Raw genomic sequence first — 16,662 nt, forward strand, 5'->3', positions numbered from 1 at the left:
TCATCAAGCACTTGAAAGGTGGCTGATACAGTCAGGGAAACGAACATTTCAAATGTAGAATCACTTGTGCATTCTAACTAGCAAAGTGGAATTCTATGCAACTGACATTCACCTAGATTCAAAATATCTCAGCCCACTGCTCACCATTTGAAAGTATTATTTTTTCCCTCAACGTGTTTCCTCCTGCTAGGGTGTGATGGGGGTTTTCAGGTGATGCTCACCGCAGTGACTTTTTACAGGGCACAAACCCCAGACTTCTTTCCCCTCGGCACTTCCCGTGCCTCAGGCAATGACAGTGGCTGCACAGCACCAGCATGAATCTCTTCCTCGCAAGGCTGTTTCTTCCGATAGCTGCAGACATGTGCAGGGGTAGTACTTAAATCCTGCTTGGGAGCTGCGTGTCACCCTCACCCTTTGGTAGACACTCCAAGACGGAGTCAGAGGTGCAAGCTGTTTACTGGGGTCTTGACTTGAAGGACAGAGGGCGCGAGAAGGGGACAGCCCACACCACCACCCACGGCTGCCAGGCCCCAGCCAAGCACCTGACAGCAGCCCTGCTCGGGACAAAGTACTCAAGCCCAGCTCCACTCACCAAGCAGCCGGGACCCAGAGGCTGCTGACTGTCCACCCTTACAGACAGCATTTCTCAAGGAGGACCTGAGGGCGCCCTGCTCTGCTGCCACGGCCCCCGCAATCCCAGGACTTCCCTGGCATCCTCCTGGTCTCTCGTTAGATGAGACTCCACAGAGCAGCACAGCCAGCCTCTCCAAAGAGGCTCAGGCACAGTAAACTGCTGCACACTGGTGCCCGTCTGCCTCACTTCTCATCAGCTGGGGGCTCCCTTCGCAATGGGGGCTCAGCTGGGCGGATTTTCTACCTCCACAGAGAGAAATGCCCAGGTCTCTTAGCCACTTCCGCAACGCCTCCTCACCCATGCCTCTGGTACCTGCAGGCCACCGTCAACCTTACTCCAACAGGTGCCAACCACAGTGCCACAACCCTCAAGCCAGTGACTGCCTGAATGTGGCCATGAGGCCTGGATCTGGGAAGATGGCCCCCAACCCCTGGGTTGTGAGCGGTGAGGACGCCGTGGGGTACTGCGGAGAATATCGGCAGAAGCCAGGGTTGACCAGAAGGCCTTTGCATCCAGGCTCAGAATCACACCCAGTCCCTACAGCTTCTGCGAAGCCAGCTGCTCCCCTCCCTGTTGCCCAGCCCGCTGAGGTTCAGAACAAGGCAGCTGGCTGAGGCTCCGCCTTCTGTGCACACAGCAGGCGGCCACTCCGGTGCCTTACCCCGTTCCCTCCTCCACCTAAACGCTGCAAGAGGTGCTCCCACCTCAGAGGCTGCTGGTGGACCTGGGTCACCTCTCCCCGCGGTCTGAGGATGTAGCTAACATTCTCATGGGTACATAATCCCAGCTCTGAAGTAGCTCTGAGATTCTAGGACCACATCCCTCTCCTGAGGACCCAAGGTCTGGGAACTAGGGGGCATCCCAGCGTCACAGCGCCTGGACGTGGAGACAACAGGCACAGGTGGGAAGATGTAGGAAGGCCCACGCTGGGCACTGGGCCAGGCGAGGGTCACAACAGGGTTCAGACAAGGCCGGCTCGCTCCAGGTCCTGCGGCAGCACCCGGCCCTTCTTGCGGGCCTTCTCCAGGCGCCGCTCAGCCCGCGCTGCCTTCTTCTTGCGCAGGTTCTGGCGCCGCTTGTCCTGCCGCTGCTGCATCTTCTCCACCACCTGCGCTGAGCGCTTCTCCCACCGGCGCTGCCGCTGGGCCCGCCGCTTCTCCTTGCGCTTCAGGGCGTCCTCCAGCAGGCGCTCCTTGTCGCGGATGCGCACACCCTCGGCCTTGTACAGCAGATTGGTCCACTTCATCTTGGCCTCCAACTCCTGGGCCTTGCCTGCATCCTGCTCCTGAAGCTCCTCCAGCTGGCTGTGCCGCGCCTGCAGGCGTTCCAGCAGCTGCCGGTAGTTCCTGCCCGTCAGCGGTGTCAGGTTCCCCTTCACCTGCTGCCGCTTCTCCTTCCTGCGCTGGGCCTTGCTGGCCGGCTCCTCCTCACTCACCTCCACCTAGGGACGAAATGGCTGTCGATGGCGGGCCCTTGAGCAGCCCAGGCCAGCACTGTACCTGTGTCCCCCTGCACAGCGCTGCCGCTGATCTGGGCAGCCCCACAGTGAGGCTGGCCCTCCTCCCACTCACCTTGTTGAAGATCAGCGCTGGCTCCGCGGGCTCTGCACAGGTTGCCCCCGGGGCTGCCTTGCCCACTGCCTCCTTCTCCTCTGCCTCCTGAGCCTGGGCTGCCTGCTTCTTGGCAAGCAGCTCCTTGCGCTTCCTCTTCTTGCGTTCCCGCTCCTGCTTTCTCCGGCGCCGTTTCTCCAGAGTGGCCGCAGACAGCTCTTTGGTGCTGCCCTAGGAGAGCAGGTTCATTCAGCAGAGTCCTCCCCAGCTCAGGACCCGGTGGCACATGGCCGGCATGGAACCAGAGCCGGAAGATGTGTGAGGAAGCCCTGATACAGGAAGTGACCTCTGTGCAGGGTGTACCACAGTGAGATGTGCCCTGACCTACGATGCCAGTGACCGCACAGAAGGACTGTGCCTCTCCATGCCCAGCCCTTCCCACGAGCCAGGATGCTGTTGGGCCTTGCCTGCATCCTTCTGAGCACTGTCAGCCTTTCTCCAGCGGCTCAGGATTTAGATGGGATCTCAGCCCCTGCAGTAACCACTGCGTATTCTCTCCTGGTGCAACTAAGTTCCGCTCTCTTGCTGCCTCTCTCCCAGCCTACAGCCACCCAGCCCACACCAGGAGAGGGTGCCAGGTGACTGGTCCTGGATACGGGACAGGTCACCTTATCTCAGGGTGCTGACCTTTAGAAGGACAGACACAAGCTGTGCCCAGCCATCATGGTGTCAGTGACAACAGTTTTCTGAGGAGGAAGGCCAAGTTCCCCCCTTGGCCTGCTGAGAAGACAAGGACAGAGGACAGGTCGAGAAACCACTCCACAAGGCCCCCACCTACCTGGCCCCGGGCTTGCTGGATCTTCTCGTGCAGTCGCTGTCGAAGGACATCCAGGGCAAAGACAGAGCCAGGTTCTGTGGCACGGCCACCTGTAGGTAAAGAGACAAGGCTGGAAGGGGGCCCTCCATTCGTCCCCAGGGGCCAGCACCTAAGCCTCAGCCTGTACTTCCTGGGCCCTACACCATGGCAGGGCAATCAGGTACACCCTCCACCTCATCAACCTGCCTTGGTCCCCACAACTGCCTCTAGCACAGGCAACTGACTCCCAAGTAAGTCACTGAGGTGTAAGAAAACATTTCCTACCAGACAAGCTGCTCCAGGCCTCAGAGGGATGGCCTTGCTCCTTAACGTTCTAGATGCCTTGAGGCCCTGCATCCCACCCACCCTCAGAGCAAGGCTGATCTTCGTTCCTGGAGCAACGGTGCCTTTTCTTAACAGCAGAGGGAGCCACACTTTCATCCAAACCCTACAGGGCCCTGCCTGGGTTGTGCCCCAAACCCTCACCTGCAAGGTCTCCTGTGGGGCTGGAAACCTCCGTCTTGCTAACTGCTGCTGGCTTTTTGGCCCCAGAAGCCACCAGAGACTTCGCCCCTGCGGGCTTGGCCTTGTGCTCTGCAGACTTCTGTTCCCGTTCTCGGGACTTCTTTTGTGTTTTTTTCCTTTTCTTTTTTGGTGGTCCAGCAGCTTCTGAGCCTTGAGCTTTGCCAGCTGAAATATAAAATGATAAAAGAGTTGTGAGCTCGTATCCATAAGTCATACAGCAGCCAGAAATGTCCTTCAAGGGCTTTAATTCCCAATCGTGCAAGGAAACAAGCTCGACAGAGGTGCCAGCAGCGCCGTATACAAAGCTAGAACCCACACACTGCCTAGAAGCAGACTGACCACACATCAAGAACAAAACCCCTTCCACGCATTCCGCTGTGAGAATTACGCAAGAAGGTCCAGCTTCAAGGGTGTTCACATAACATTATCAAATAGAAAACTATGATCATCTAAACATCCATCTGCAGCAACAAATTATAGCAGCGCTATGCAAAGAACTACTACCTACTATACCACAGGCTTTCACTTTAACGGGTGAGGAAAATGTGCGCAATTTAAATTCCAAAACCATGTGCATCAGTTTCAAAGCATGAAACTCACACATAGAATAAAGTCTAGAAAAACAGTACTAAGCTACAACTAACGGCGGGAAACTCTCAAATTTCAAAATTTCCTACAAGGAGCATTTTCCTTTTACCAAAACGAAACCCCGTCTGGTATCCAGCAGCTCCCTGTTAACCCTGCCCTCCTCCTCGGGGCCCAGGCCCCAGAGCCTGCGCTCCCCTCTCGGGGACAGCCGGAGCCCTCCGCAAAGGCTCTTCCGCCCGCCCGACCTCTGCCCTGGCCCTTCCAAGCCGCCCGCGCCAGCCGAGCTTCCGCCCCGCGCAGGGGGCTCGGGCCGCCGCCCAGGGCAGGGCGAGGGCGCAGCTGTCCGCAGCGCTGTTTTCTGCCGGCAAAGGGCACGCTCGGGCCGCCTGGAGTGGGGACGACCGGCCCCGCCCCGACCCGCGTTACCGCGCTCGCGCCTCGGCCGCTCGGGGCCGGGGTGAACGCAGATCTTCCTGGCCAGGTCCTGCAGGTAGGTGTCCTTGGCGAGCAGGGAGGCCATGGCTACGACCCGCGGGAAGGCCGGGTGCGCTCGGCGCCGCCCCACACGCGGGTCCCAAGACCGCGCGACACACACGAAGCCACAGCGCAGCAGGCAGGCGCGCGCGGATTCGCCGGCCCGGCCGGCGCGGGGCATTGTGGGCCGGCCCGCGCGGGGCCTTGTGGGTCCGCGCTGGAGCGTGGTGCGCGGAAGAAGCGGCGCTTCGGGACGCGGCCCGGGGCTGTAGGCTGGGCAAATGCGGGCTCTCCCGCTCTGTCTTCAGTGCTGGAGAGGCCACACGCGGCCTCGCCCTACCGCGCCCTGGCCGTGAGATGCATGTGGGTCGATGAGGGCGTAACCTCTGCCCGGGCGCTGTCGTGGCGGGGCTGGCGGGACTCCCCGCACTGGAGACCCGCTCTACCACCCCTTCCACGACGCGGCCAAACCGCGATCCACCCTGGCTCCTCCTCCCCTTGCAGCGCCCCCCACAGCCCATCTTACAGCCACCGGGTCCTGCCCGATTTGGGCAGACATAGCGAGATGAGATGCAAAATAAAAACAGCTATAAAAAGACACGGGAACTGTGCGGCAGGGATACCGTGCGACACAAGACATCCGCTCATTTTGGTAGTAATGATGGTCAGGGGCCGTGAATAACATTCTCGTAGGCAAGCTGATAAGCAGTTTGCAGATGGAAGTTCAAATGATTTTTATATACGAGGAAGTGCGAGCAAAAGTGCAAAGGTCTGAACCCCGAAAGGGTCAAAAGGGGTGTTGTCTATACACATTACTTATAACTTTATAATACAACTTTTGCCTGGGTTCTAGCATCCTCAAAATGAAATGAATGCCTGGGATCAAAAAGGTGCAATATAGACAGGACTGACCAGGGTTCAGCACGGGTGACCTTACGTGGCTTCGCAGGAGTCCCTGAGACAAGCCCTATCTGCCGCAGGCTCCGGAGAACCCGTGAAGTGGGCCTTTCTTGTGAAGTCCTGCCAGAGCAACGGCTGTGCTCAGGAGCCCAGAGAGACCTGAGCTGCTTCCAGGGCAAACTTCACTGCTGAGTGGTACTGGCCAAGCTGAGGGTTAAAAAACTGTGATATAAAGATGTTATTACTCAAATTTCTTGGGGCTGGGGATTAGGCCCAGCAGCACCTGCCCGGCAAGCGCAACATCATGAGTTCGATTCCTGGTACTGGAAAACAAAAAAAAACAAAATCAAATTTCTTGAAAGCAGTGTGCTTCCATCTGCTTGTAAGACCTTTTTCTTCCTTCGTGGTTCAGTATGGGCCTATCCCAAATTAAAACACTATATCTTACCAGTGGAAGACTCTCCCTCCGTGTGACCTAGACTCCAGGGCCAGGCCCCAAGTTCCTCCTGCCTCCTGCTGAGCTATAGAGGGTTTGGGCCTCTGGCGACAGCTAGTTAACCAGGCCGGCAATGCTGGGGACAGGGGCCTCCGTCTGCCCTCTTGGGAGGGAGTCGGTGTGTGGATGGCAGTCGGAGCAGGGCTGAACCCTCATCTCTCCCAGTCTAACACCGCCACCTGGCCCTTGCGCTGGGTTTCTACATGCCACGGTGAACCTGGTACAATCCTAGGCGAGTTCCTCCAGGGCTCAAACCATGTTTCTACTGCTTCACTTCCTAGTCCTGTGGCGGGGCACACCTCCCATTCCAAGCCAGCATCTGCTCCCCTGTGAAATTCAGGCTTAACCGAACCAGGGGTGACAATGAGAAAGAGATAACATCAGTGGCAGAGGTGCTGGGGCCACTCAACATGGGTAACAGCAGCAGTTTTTTCATTCATTCGCCAAACATGGAAGACTTGCTAGGTGCCCGTGGGAGAGGCTCAGTCTGGATCCCAAATGAAGAGCTGATGCTCAGATGTGGCTGGGTGCCCAAGGGTGGACCCAGGCTGACCAGGGATGAGGACAAGGAACCAGTGTGAAAGAGTAGCAGTGTTTTTATTCAATCTCATTACAAAAGTGGCAGAATGGACATGGCGGCAGGGTACAGGGAGAAGCTTCTCACACGGGCCTGCCAAGGCATCCAGCCTATGGCACAGACGTGCGTGCTGGGACAAAAGGCAGTGGAGGGCTCTGCAGAGGCACTGTGGCCCAAGGATGGGAGGCGAGGCTTGGCCCACACCACCGACTTTGGGTGGCTCCCAGTTTTAAACTTGGGGAGGCCACCTTCTGCCATCAGTCATCCCCCTTGCCCAGTCAGAGCCCTCAACTTCCGCCCACCTGGCCAGCCAGGAAGGTAGCAGCTAGAGACGATGCCGGGCCACCCTGGAAGCGGCTGAATTCTCCACAGCGATCCTGGGAGGCAGGCCCCAGCCCGGACAGCTTCCTATCTAAGGAGGTCACGGTGGCTCCTGGGCCCTGGGGTCCCCAAGAAGTGAGGGGCAGTGGGCATCCAGAGGAGAGGGCTAGACTTTGTTCCTGATAAACCAGGGGCACAGGGAGGCATCCCGGGAAGCTCAGGTATGCTCTGTGGGGCCGGAGCCACCAGCATGGGAGTGGGCAGGGGCCGCAACCTGCAGGGAGCCCGTGCCAGGATCCGGGGATGCCAGCAGAGGGGCCGAGAAGCAATCAGCAGAGTCTGTGTCCAGGTCCAGCCTCCAGTAAGCTTCGCACAGAGGCAAGTCATTAGCTTCGCAAAGACTCGAGCTTTTCCACCACCAGAAACCCCAAGGAGGGACAGGAGCAGGCAGAGAGGAAAGCCGGGGAGGGGAGAAGCAAGATAGAAGGAGAGTTAAGAAAACGACCGCCACCCGAAGCTGCCATCCCTTCCTCTACTCTGCAGGCCTAGCCAGGGGAGGGGTTCATGGCTGCTGCGCTTCCTCCTGAAAGGAGAAAGCCACCAACAGGCTGTGGGACCTCAGCAGGCCCACCTTCCCACTGAGCTGCAGTCTTGTGGTCCAACTCTCCCAGCCCCTCTGGGGTCCCAATCTTCAGGGGCTGGTGTGGTGCTGAGACTTTGGAAGCAGCCCCTGACAGAAGAGCTCCTGCCTGGGACCTGACCTAAAGGGGTGACAGAACAAGGGCCCCAGCATGTCCCTGTACCACTGTTCCGGCCCTGTGACCCCCAGGGCTCTGTGCACTCCAGTGCAGGCAGAGAGGCAGGGTATTGGTCACGGCGGTGGCTACTTGGAGCAGGGATGGCCCACAGCTAATGGGTACTCAGTGGCCCTGGCCTCCCCCACACCAGCCTCAGAACTGTCCAAGACTCAGAGCGGCACCCACAGGAGAGCAGGGCAGACAGAGGCAGAGCCAGAGAGAGCGAGCAGCAGAGGGGGCAGAGAAGGTGAACACCGGCATGTGTGCAGCACGGGCAGGAGGGGTTCCAGAGCCCAGGCACTGGCGGTGACCGTGGTAGAGAGGTAGCTGCTTTACCACGAGTCTGAGGGAGGGAGGGGCTGGCTGGAGTGGACGGGACACCCACGGAAAGGGACACAGGCTGGTTTGGGTGCAGACCTGGGACTTCAGGACCTTGGCACTCATAGTTCCCAGGGTTCCCATCCCAGCTCTGCTGCATGCCCTCAGGCCAGACCCCCTCCCAAAGGCTGGCAACCCTGAGGCTGAGTGACTGCCCCTCGGCTACTCCATCAGGGCCCCTGGGCCAGCAGCTGCCTCATGGACAGTAACATGGAGGTGTGAAGAGCTTTGCTCTGGGAGGGAGGGCCTGGGCTACCTCAGGACCAGGTCTGCCTCCCTGGGAGGATCAGAGAGCAAAGCCAGCCCCAGAACTCCTGGAGAACTCCAGAACCGCTCCAGACGGGCAGGAAACCCGAGGCCCAGCCACAGACCACACGGCTCTGTACAAAGAGGCCAGGAGGGAGACGGTCTGTCTGGAGACACAAGGTGGCCTAAGCTTTACGACCGCTGGACCCAAGCTGCACTCACTGTCAATGGGGCAGAGGACAAGGCCTCCAGCCTCACTTTCACCCAGGTAACTATTACTTTGCAATCTGATTTCCAAGGCCCCTCCAGCTCAGCGGGTGTCAGGTCTCAGGACTGCAAGTGAGGGCTAGGGTGACAGGTCCTGCCCACCACTGCCCCTTGAGGCCAGCATGCAGGAGGCTGCAGTTCTGTGAGTGAGCTGTGGTTACCAGAAACCACACATCCAAGTGCCCCAGGCCTGGGTCCATGCCATTCTCGGCTTGGTCTCCCTCCTCCCTCCCGGGGCTGCCCTGTCCCCACACTGTGAAGTTCGGTGACATCCACATGGAACTGCATCCGGGCAAGCAGTGGTGTCCTGGACATGGGTGTGGGCCTGGCACTTAGCCTCCGCTGAAATGTCTGCATATGGATTCAAGAGCCAAGCGCAGCAAGGCCCAGAGGAGGCTCTGCCTGGCCCCACAGGATGGACGCCCTTCTCCAGACTCGGCCTCCCTGACAGACGTCCATCGCTCAGCACTGAGGGAAAGGCCCAACCCCGCGGGCAGCTGTGAGCGCTCTGTCCATCAAACGCTCTGGGGACACCAGGCCCTTCCAGTCTGGGTGCCCCGCCTGCTGGCTCCACCCTATTTGTACCTGGACGAGTAATACTCCTCCTCCAGCTCATACAGGTCGATGGAGACCTCGTCCCGCAGCGTGATGAGCTTGCGGTCGCACTCCTCCTGCAGGGCGCGCAGCTGCTGGTTGCGCTGATCAATGGCCTCGTTCACTGATGGGAAGTCATTGAGGATCAGGAACTGCTTGAGGTCAGACACCAGCTTCATCAGGGACTCGCCTGCTCGGACCTGTAGCCAGCAGAACCAGGGCAGGCACAGGGTGAGGGCACAGCAGTGGCCTCCCCAGATACCTCAGCTTCCTCATCTGCAAAAGGGGCTGCAGACTCGGGCCAGAATGGGATGTCTGTGAGGGTGAAGCGAAAACACTACAATCTGAGCTAGGGAGCCAGGGTCTGGCACCCACACTGATGGGGAAGTGGGGCTGCCCTGCCCTCAGCTCTGCCCTACCCTGGCCACTGGTTTCCAGGCCCATGAGCCTGAAGGACAGGCTATGCACGCACACATCTGCACATTGCTCTCACACCCCTGGGAAGCCTACGTCCTCTCCCGCCTCCTGCCCGGCTCTTCTCAGAGGTGGCAGCGGGTTCCGGGGGGCCTTTCCCCGTGCATGCCCATCTGTGGGTGCACACCTGCGGGGAGCCCGGCTTGCTAGGTTTTCCTCTGACATCGGGAAGGATCACAGCACGAATCTCTTCTCCCTCACAATGACCTGGGGAACCCTCAGGTCAGCGGGAAGGGCCCCCTCCCCCTGCCCACCACACAGCACCTGGGTGGGCTGGCATGACCAGTGCCTTTCTTGGGAATACTCTGAGAACAGATTTGCCCCCACCTCATTCAAGGGGTGAAACCAAAGCAGCCCTGCATGTGCGTACGTGCGTGCTGAAGACCTAACTCCAGTGGGAACCCCACCTGAGGCTCCACCCCCAGCAACTCACAATGTTGGCAGCTCGCACGTGCATCTCGTAATTGTCCTGTTCACCCTGAGTGGCGCGTGACACCTGTGTCTCATCCTCGACCTGAGGGTAAGCAAGAAAGTCTACCATCAGCCCAGGCGATCGGTTCTGGAGTCCCCACCAATGGCCCAGCCTGGCACACAGGAACCAGCCAGCTGCCCAGTGTGGCCGCGCTGCCACAGCCAGACTGCCTTGCTTCCTGCAGCCCCAGCATCCCACTCACCAGACCACTGGCAACGTTCAGTTCCCCTTCTCGTGTCTATTCCATGGGAGACACTAGCACCTTCACTGGGGCCAAGGCACAGCTGCCTGCACTGAAGACTGCACTAGGCACAGGGACAGGGTCTTAATGAACCGGGCCACGTCTTTGTTGGGGTGTGAAGGCTTGTGTGGCTGGGACCTGTGTGCTGGCTCAGGCACTAGGTAAATCGTTGAATGACAGGGTTAAAAAAAAAAAAAAAAATGCACTTGCTCTTTTGTTTTTTCATTTTTGAGACAGGGTTTTGCTTTGCAGTTCAAGCTGGCCTTGAATTCACTATGTAGCCCAGGCTGGCCTGGAACTCACGGTGATCCTCCTACCTCAGCCTCCCAGGTGCTGGGATTACAGATGTGCACCACCACACCCGGCAACAATGCATTTTGCCGAGGAGCATTTCCCCATCACTGCCAGGACGCTGGGCTCTGTACTGAGCACTGCTGCTGACTATCACTCAAGCCTGGCCTGCCATGCCAGGCTCACAGATGGGCAGCTAGAGGTTCATGGTGTCTCAGAAATAAACACAGGAGGCAGGTGTGGTGGTGCACACCTGTAATCTCAGCACTTGGAGGCTGAGGCAAGAGGACTGCTGTGAGTTCAAGGCCAGCTTGGACTACATAGTGAGACATTGTTTCAAAAGAGAAGAGGAGAGGAGAGAAGAAAAGAAAAGAGCAGAGCAGAGCAGAGCAGAGCAGAGCAAGCAGAGCCAGGACACCAGCCCAGCACATCTGGGTCAAAGGTCCCAGGAGCCATCCTGGACAGGGCTTCCGGCAGGGCCTAAGGTGAGAATGGACAGGGTGTGGGCTCAGTGATTAAGAGCCAGACTCCCTGAGTTCAAATCCAACTCTGTCAGTTAGCTGAGTGACCATGGGCAAGTTATTGAGTTAAAGGAAAAAAGGAACAATCAAGATACATCACATACAGGTACAAATTCCTTGTGATGAAGGCGATCATTATGTAGATCTAAATGAAGCCGGGCGTGGTGGCACACGCCTGTAATCCCAGCACTCAGGAGGCTGAGGTAGGAGAATCATTGCAAGTTCAAGACCAGCCTGGGTGGGCTACAAAGTGAGCTCGAGGACAGCCTGAACTGCATAGCAAGACCCTGTTTCAAGAAGACAAAAAAAAAAAGATGTATATCTAAATGGTACCAATACACTTAATTTTAAAAAGTTTATTGAGTCTTCTGGGCCTCAGTTTCCCCTTCTGACTGTGCTGAGAACAATGGCACCTGCCTCAGAGTTCAAGGGGGGATGAAGCAGAGTGCCACAAACAGTCGTCACGTCTTGGCCTGCCCCATCGTGAGTGCCAGTAACTGTCAGCTCCGGTTACCGCCAGTGCGGTCAGCCAAGCCGGCCTGTGGGCAGCAGTCAGAATGATCGGCCCCCTTCGGTGCAGCAGAGGGGTCAGCCCGACCCCAACCAAGACACTGAGTGCTCTGCCAGCCCGGAGGGGCCTTCCCAGCTTCTGGCCTCCCGGTTTCCCTTCTGCTCACTCTCACACGCAGCAGCAACCAGGGCTTGGTCACTCACCCTGTTCCAGGCCCCGCAGTAACTGCTTTATAGGAACTCATCACGGGGGCCCACAAGGCTAGGGAAACTGAGGCGCCGGAGAGTGAAATCTTTCTGCATCAAGCCCACATTGCTGGTAAGTGCTGGGCCTGGAGCTCCCGCAGTCAGCCTCTACCAGGCCTTGTAACTGCACCTTTGCTTATCTGTTACCTGTTCCTTAGGACACCCTGCCACCTCTACCCACCCCAGAATGCTCTCTGCACAGGGCCGTGTCCGACCCTTTCCCTGCTGCCCTGGGGATGGTGGGTGGGTGTGGGGGTCCCCTGCTCTGCTGTGCACTCTCGAGGCTGCTCCTGAGCAGGTCTCAGAGGGCCAGATCAGCGCTCACCCACCTTGGCAGTTTTGATGATCTCAGTGAAGTTGTCCATGATGGATTTGACGTCGTCCTTCAGCCGCTTGTTGTAGGACTGCAGCAGCGTCTCCTTGCTCTGCGGCAGGGCTCTCTGCTGGGCCATGACTGGCTCGGGGGGCGCAGGGAGAGGCCAGGGAGTCTGACACAGTAGTGCAGGACAGCGCTTCGTCCACCACCTGAGTAGAACATGCAGAACTCCGGGGAGCCCCTTCCTGCCGCATAAAGTCCCCCCACCATTCAAACGCAGATGACCTCAGCAGGCACTGCGAAGTCAGGGGCTGTCCCAGGCCCACCCCTCTCCCTGCGCAAGCGCACCCAGCACCCGACAGGCCAGCTACACTGCCCAACCCAGCAGGTGGGCATTCTGGACGCCCCACCTGCCTAGGGTCACTCCACCTGCACCCGCAGGCGCAAAACACGCCGTCGGGGACGGGGTGTCTCAGCCCCCAAGCCTCGGCCTGGCCGCCGGTCCCCGTCGCTCCGATCCCGCCCTGCGTCCCGGGCCCCCTGGGGCCTTTTCCCTCCCAGGCCCCGCCGCTCCAGGCCTTGGGGCTGCGTCCCCACAGGGAGGCCAGCCCCCCCAGGCACTCAGGATCGCTCCGTGGTGCGCTTACCGATGCTTCTGCGGGCCAGGGCGCCCAGATGCAGCGTCTCCGCCCCGGCCCACCTTGCGGCTGGGTGAGAAGCTGCTCTAGGCACCGCCTCCGAGGAAGAATTTAAGGAGTCCTGTCGCTTTAAATCCGAAGTCCCGCGCAGACGCCAGCTCTCGCGATAGCTGCAGCTACTTACATATTACCCACAAGTCCTTTTAGTTTCTCTTTCTGTCCACCGCCCAAGATGGTGAGTCTGAGTTCTGTGGCATCAGGTGTTCTTGTGGAATCTATCCGCCGACATCCACTTCTGGGCGCGGCCGCGCGGGGTCCGCGCTTCGGCCTGGCGTTGGGAGAGCTCTCCCGGGCATGGCAGGGAGACATTGAGCCGGCTGCCCCGCGACAGGGAGCGGATGGGCTGGCTGCTGTGCCGCCAGCTTGGAGTTGGCTCGGGGCCCTGGCTGCGCCGGGCGGCGGCTGGCGTGCGAAGCGGCCGTGGAGCAGTGCGCCCGCGCTCCGGCCTGCTCCCCGGGTTCACGTGTGTCTGCAGATGATGTGCAGGACGTCGCCTTTCCAAGGGTGCCGAGGACTGCCCGGCCGTGAGGCGCGCCGATGCGCGAGCAGCGCCGTCGCTAGGGCCGCGGGCGAGGCTCGAGCCGGCTGCCGAACGCCCTTGGCGCCCCGTGCGGGAGTCGAGGAGCGGGGGGCTTAATCGGGTTTTTCTTTCCGCTCAGCCGAAAGGGAAGAAGGCCAAGGGGAAGAAGGTGGCCCCGGCCCCTGCTGTCGTGAAGAAGCAGGAGGCCAAGAAGGTGGTAAATCCCCTGTTTGAGAAGAGGCCGAAGAACTTCGGCATTGGTAAGGAATAGAGCCAGACTGGCTTCTGAAGTGGTTTTTCTTAGTAAAATCGCGGCATTTCATTAAATGAAAAGGAAGAGCCGGGCGTGGTGACGCACCCCTGTAACCCCAGCACTTGGAAGGCTGAGGCAGGAGGATCACCTGGAGTTCAAGACCAGCCTGAACTGCCTAGCAAGACCCTGTCCAAAAAAAAACAAAAAGGTTTTTTTTTTAAAGTGTTCAATTAATTAATTGAGCTCTCCTGCAATTAGTCCGAATTTTGTAGGTATCGGGGTATGTAGTCCAGCCTGTTGCCATGAGATTTATTCTGCTTACTAGAAAGCTGAACTGGCCATGGGGACGGTGGTGGCGTGCTTAGTGGCTGTCCTCAGCCTTGGGCCTCAGGGGACGATGGTCTGGACTTCCTACAGACGAAAGGAGTCGCTGGTCCCCCAGGTCCAGGTGTTTGTGTGCAGATGATGTGAAAGAATATTTGCTATCTGAAGGATGGTGATGACATTTCAAACCACCAAGATCGCTGATGCACCGACACCCTTCTCGGTGGCCCCGTTGGGTTTGGCACCCAGGGTTGGAGCCTCGCTGATATTCTTACAAACTCTTCTCAGGACAGGACATCCAGCCCAAGAGAGATCTTACCCGCTTTGTGAAATGGCCCCGCTACATCCGGCTGCAGCGACAGAGGGCTATCCTGTATAAGCGGCTGAAGGTGCCTCCTGCGATTAACCAGTTCACACAGGCCTTGGACCGCCAAACAGGTGAGTTTCTGTGGTGTGGAATGGGCCTCACTGCCATCTATAGCGCTGGCCTACCTGAAAGATGGTGTGTCGCCTGACCCTATGGCTCTCTAAGAAAGCTGGCAGCACAGCTCTGTGGGCCTTGGGTACAGTCCTTAGTAGCACTAAGGTCTTAGCATTTACATCATGCTAAGTGATGGGCTAGACCTTGAACCGCAGGGCCTAACTGAAGGATGCTTTCCTAGCTACCCAGCTGCTTAAGCTTGCCCACAAGTACAGACCAGAGACTAAGCAAGAGAAGAAGCAGAGGCTGTTGGCCCGAGCAGAGAAGAAAGCTGCTGGCAAAGGGGACGTCCCCACTAAGAGACCACCAGTCCTCAGAGCAGGTAAGGGGCCCCTCCTTAGAGGTGGACATGGGAGGCTGGGCTGTGCAGTGATGTCTCAATTTTTCACCTGAATTTCTTCACCTGAAATCACTATAAATCAAGCTTTTTAACACTCAGTCACAGCTGGTTACAGCTGCATTCTGGGACCAGAGCAGCCTGAGTGCGTGCACTTACCGTGGTTGTGTTCCAGGTGTTAATACTGTCACCACTCTGGTAGAGAACAAGAAGGCTCAGCTAGTGGTGATTGCGCACGACGTGGACCCCATTGAGGTAGGTCTGCTGGGTTTCTGAACAGTGATTCCTCGGCCAGCGTCGTAGGGCAGAACGGGGAACCCCGAGTAGCTGTAATCCTGAGTCTGGCACATGTAGCCAGGACAGCCCCTTGCATTTGAGGATAATGTTGATGAGGTATTTGTGTTAGCCAGCTTTAAATTGCTGAGACAAAATGTCTTACATAACACAGCTTGGAGGCTGAAGGTTTCATTTAGTTCATAGCTGGTTCCAAGGCAGACACCTGGTAGAACGGCATGGCAGGAATTCAGGTCATCATGGCCAGAGGGAAAGGGGTTGGGGGCAAGCACAAGGGACCCATGTCCTCCAACTCTGCCCTACCTAGAAGCACATTCAGCTGGGAACTCACCAGTCGACTAAGTATGTCACCTGCACTCAGACATGTTCCAAAAGTGCCCTTTCTGAATATAGAAGCCTTGCAGGGACATTGTAGGTGAGACTACAGTACGATTTGAGTCTGTGTGGCACTTGCAATGATGTAAATCTCTCACTGAATTACACCATGAAGTGTAAATATATGAGCTTTTTAACCCTGAGCAGTTGCCACCAAGCCAGCTCTTCCATGACCGGCTTTGGTCAGAACACACTTTTCAGCCAGTCCTCTCTTCCAGCTGGTGGTGTTCCTGCCTGCCCTGTGTCGCAAGATGGGTGTCCCTTACTGCATCATCAAGGGGAAGGCCAGGCTGGGGCGCCTGGTCCACAGGAAGACCTGCACCACTGTTGCCTTCACACAAGTCAACTCGTAAGTGTGCAGCCTTGGGACTTGAGAACAGTGTCTTTATGCAAGGAGTACTTCGAATGCCGATGATGGTTAAGAATTTCTTCACCTGAATAACCCATGTGGTCATGTTTTATCTGAGGCATGAAGGCTTGCATTTCAAACCAGAGTGGACAGTCATTCCAGCTATCTTAACTAAGGTACTTGAGGCTAAATGCCATCTTTCTCTATCACCTTGTTAGGGAAGACAAAGGCGCCCTGGCTAAGCTGGTGGAGGCAATCAGGACCAACTACAATGACAGATACGATGAGGTAAGCCCATGATTCCATGCAGGTGACGTCCTGGGCAAATCGAGCTTTTCTTAGAGGTCTGGCGAGCAACCAGTGCTGCTCAGGGTTATGCACTTAGACACCAGTCAGTGGTGTTGAGCATGTGCTGTCAGCCCCGGGGCTAGGGATTAAAACTCCTGAGACACTCCCCCCCATGCTTGTGCTCTGAAAGCCTTGGCAGATGACCGCCCATGCTGACTGTTCTTTTGTCATTTCAGATCCGCCGTCACTGGGGAGGCAATGTCCTGGGCCCCAAATCTGTGGCTCGCATCGCTAAGCTAGAAAAGGCAAAGGCTAAAGAACTTGCTACTAAACTGGGCTAAGTGTACTGTCTGCGTTTTCTGTACATAAAAATAATAAATCGTCCTTAATCTGGTGTGAACTTGTCTGGAGTGGTGCAAGTTTGCAGTCAAGGCCAAGCTGGGTCAGGCACTCGAATGAAAATGTGACA

General features: G+C 57.6%; 3 protein-coding genes across 3 annotated transcripts; 1 reads left to right on the forward strand and 2 right to left on the reverse strand.

Annotated features, from left to right (window-relative positions):
* Positions 1–437: 437 nt before the first annotated feature.
* Surf6 (surfeit 6) lies at positions 438–4,808 on the reverse strand. Its single transcript, XM_005408424.2, has 5 exons — positions 4,580–4,808; positions 3,527–3,730; positions 3,023–3,111; positions 2,206–2,415; positions 438–2,075 (listed from the first exon to the last, which is right to left on the reverse strand). Exons 1-5 carry the CDS (start codon positions 4,806–4,808, stop codon positions 1,596–1,598), a joined length of 1,212 nt encoding a protein of 403 aa, XP_005408481.1. The 3' UTR covers positions 438–1,595.
* A 1,793-nt stretch (positions 4,809–6,601) lies between these two features.
* Positions 6,602–13,538, reverse strand: Med22 (mediator complex subunit 22). The gene is made up of 5 exons (XM_005408427.2): positions 12,922–13,538; positions 12,288–12,483; positions 10,111–10,191; positions 9,195–9,403; positions 6,602–7,328 (listed from the first exon to the last, which is right to left on the reverse strand). Exons 2-5 carry the CDS (start codon positions 12,408–12,410, stop codon positions 7,139–7,141), a joined length of 603 nt encoding a protein of 200 aa, XP_005408484.1. The 5' UTR covers positions 12,411–12,483; positions 12,922–13,538; the 3' UTR covers positions 6,602–7,138.
* On the forward strand, positions 12,555–16,593 carry Rpl7a (ribosomal protein L7a). The gene is made up of 10 exons (XM_013506575.1): positions 12,555–12,662; positions 12,751–12,985; positions 13,173–13,379; positions 13,450–13,752; positions 14,358–14,507; positions 14,732–14,872; positions 15,063–15,142; positions 15,775–15,905; positions 16,124–16,193; positions 16,430–16,593. Exons 1-10 carry the CDS (start codon positions 12,555–12,557, stop codon positions 16,532–16,534), a joined length of 1,530 nt encoding a protein of 509 aa, XP_013362029.1. The 3' UTR covers positions 16,535–16,593.
* Positions 16,594–16,662: the final 69 nt, after the last annotated feature.

This window comes from Chinchilla lanigera, unplaced genomic scaffold (assembly GCF_000276665.1).
Source record: "Chinchilla lanigera isolate Chin_1 unplaced genomic scaffold, ChiLan1.0 scaffold00112, whole genome shotgun sequence".
In the NCBI taxonomy this organism is placed as follows: domain Eukaryota; kingdom Metazoa; phylum Chordata; class Mammalia; order Rodentia; family Chinchillidae; genus Chinchilla; species Chinchilla lanigera.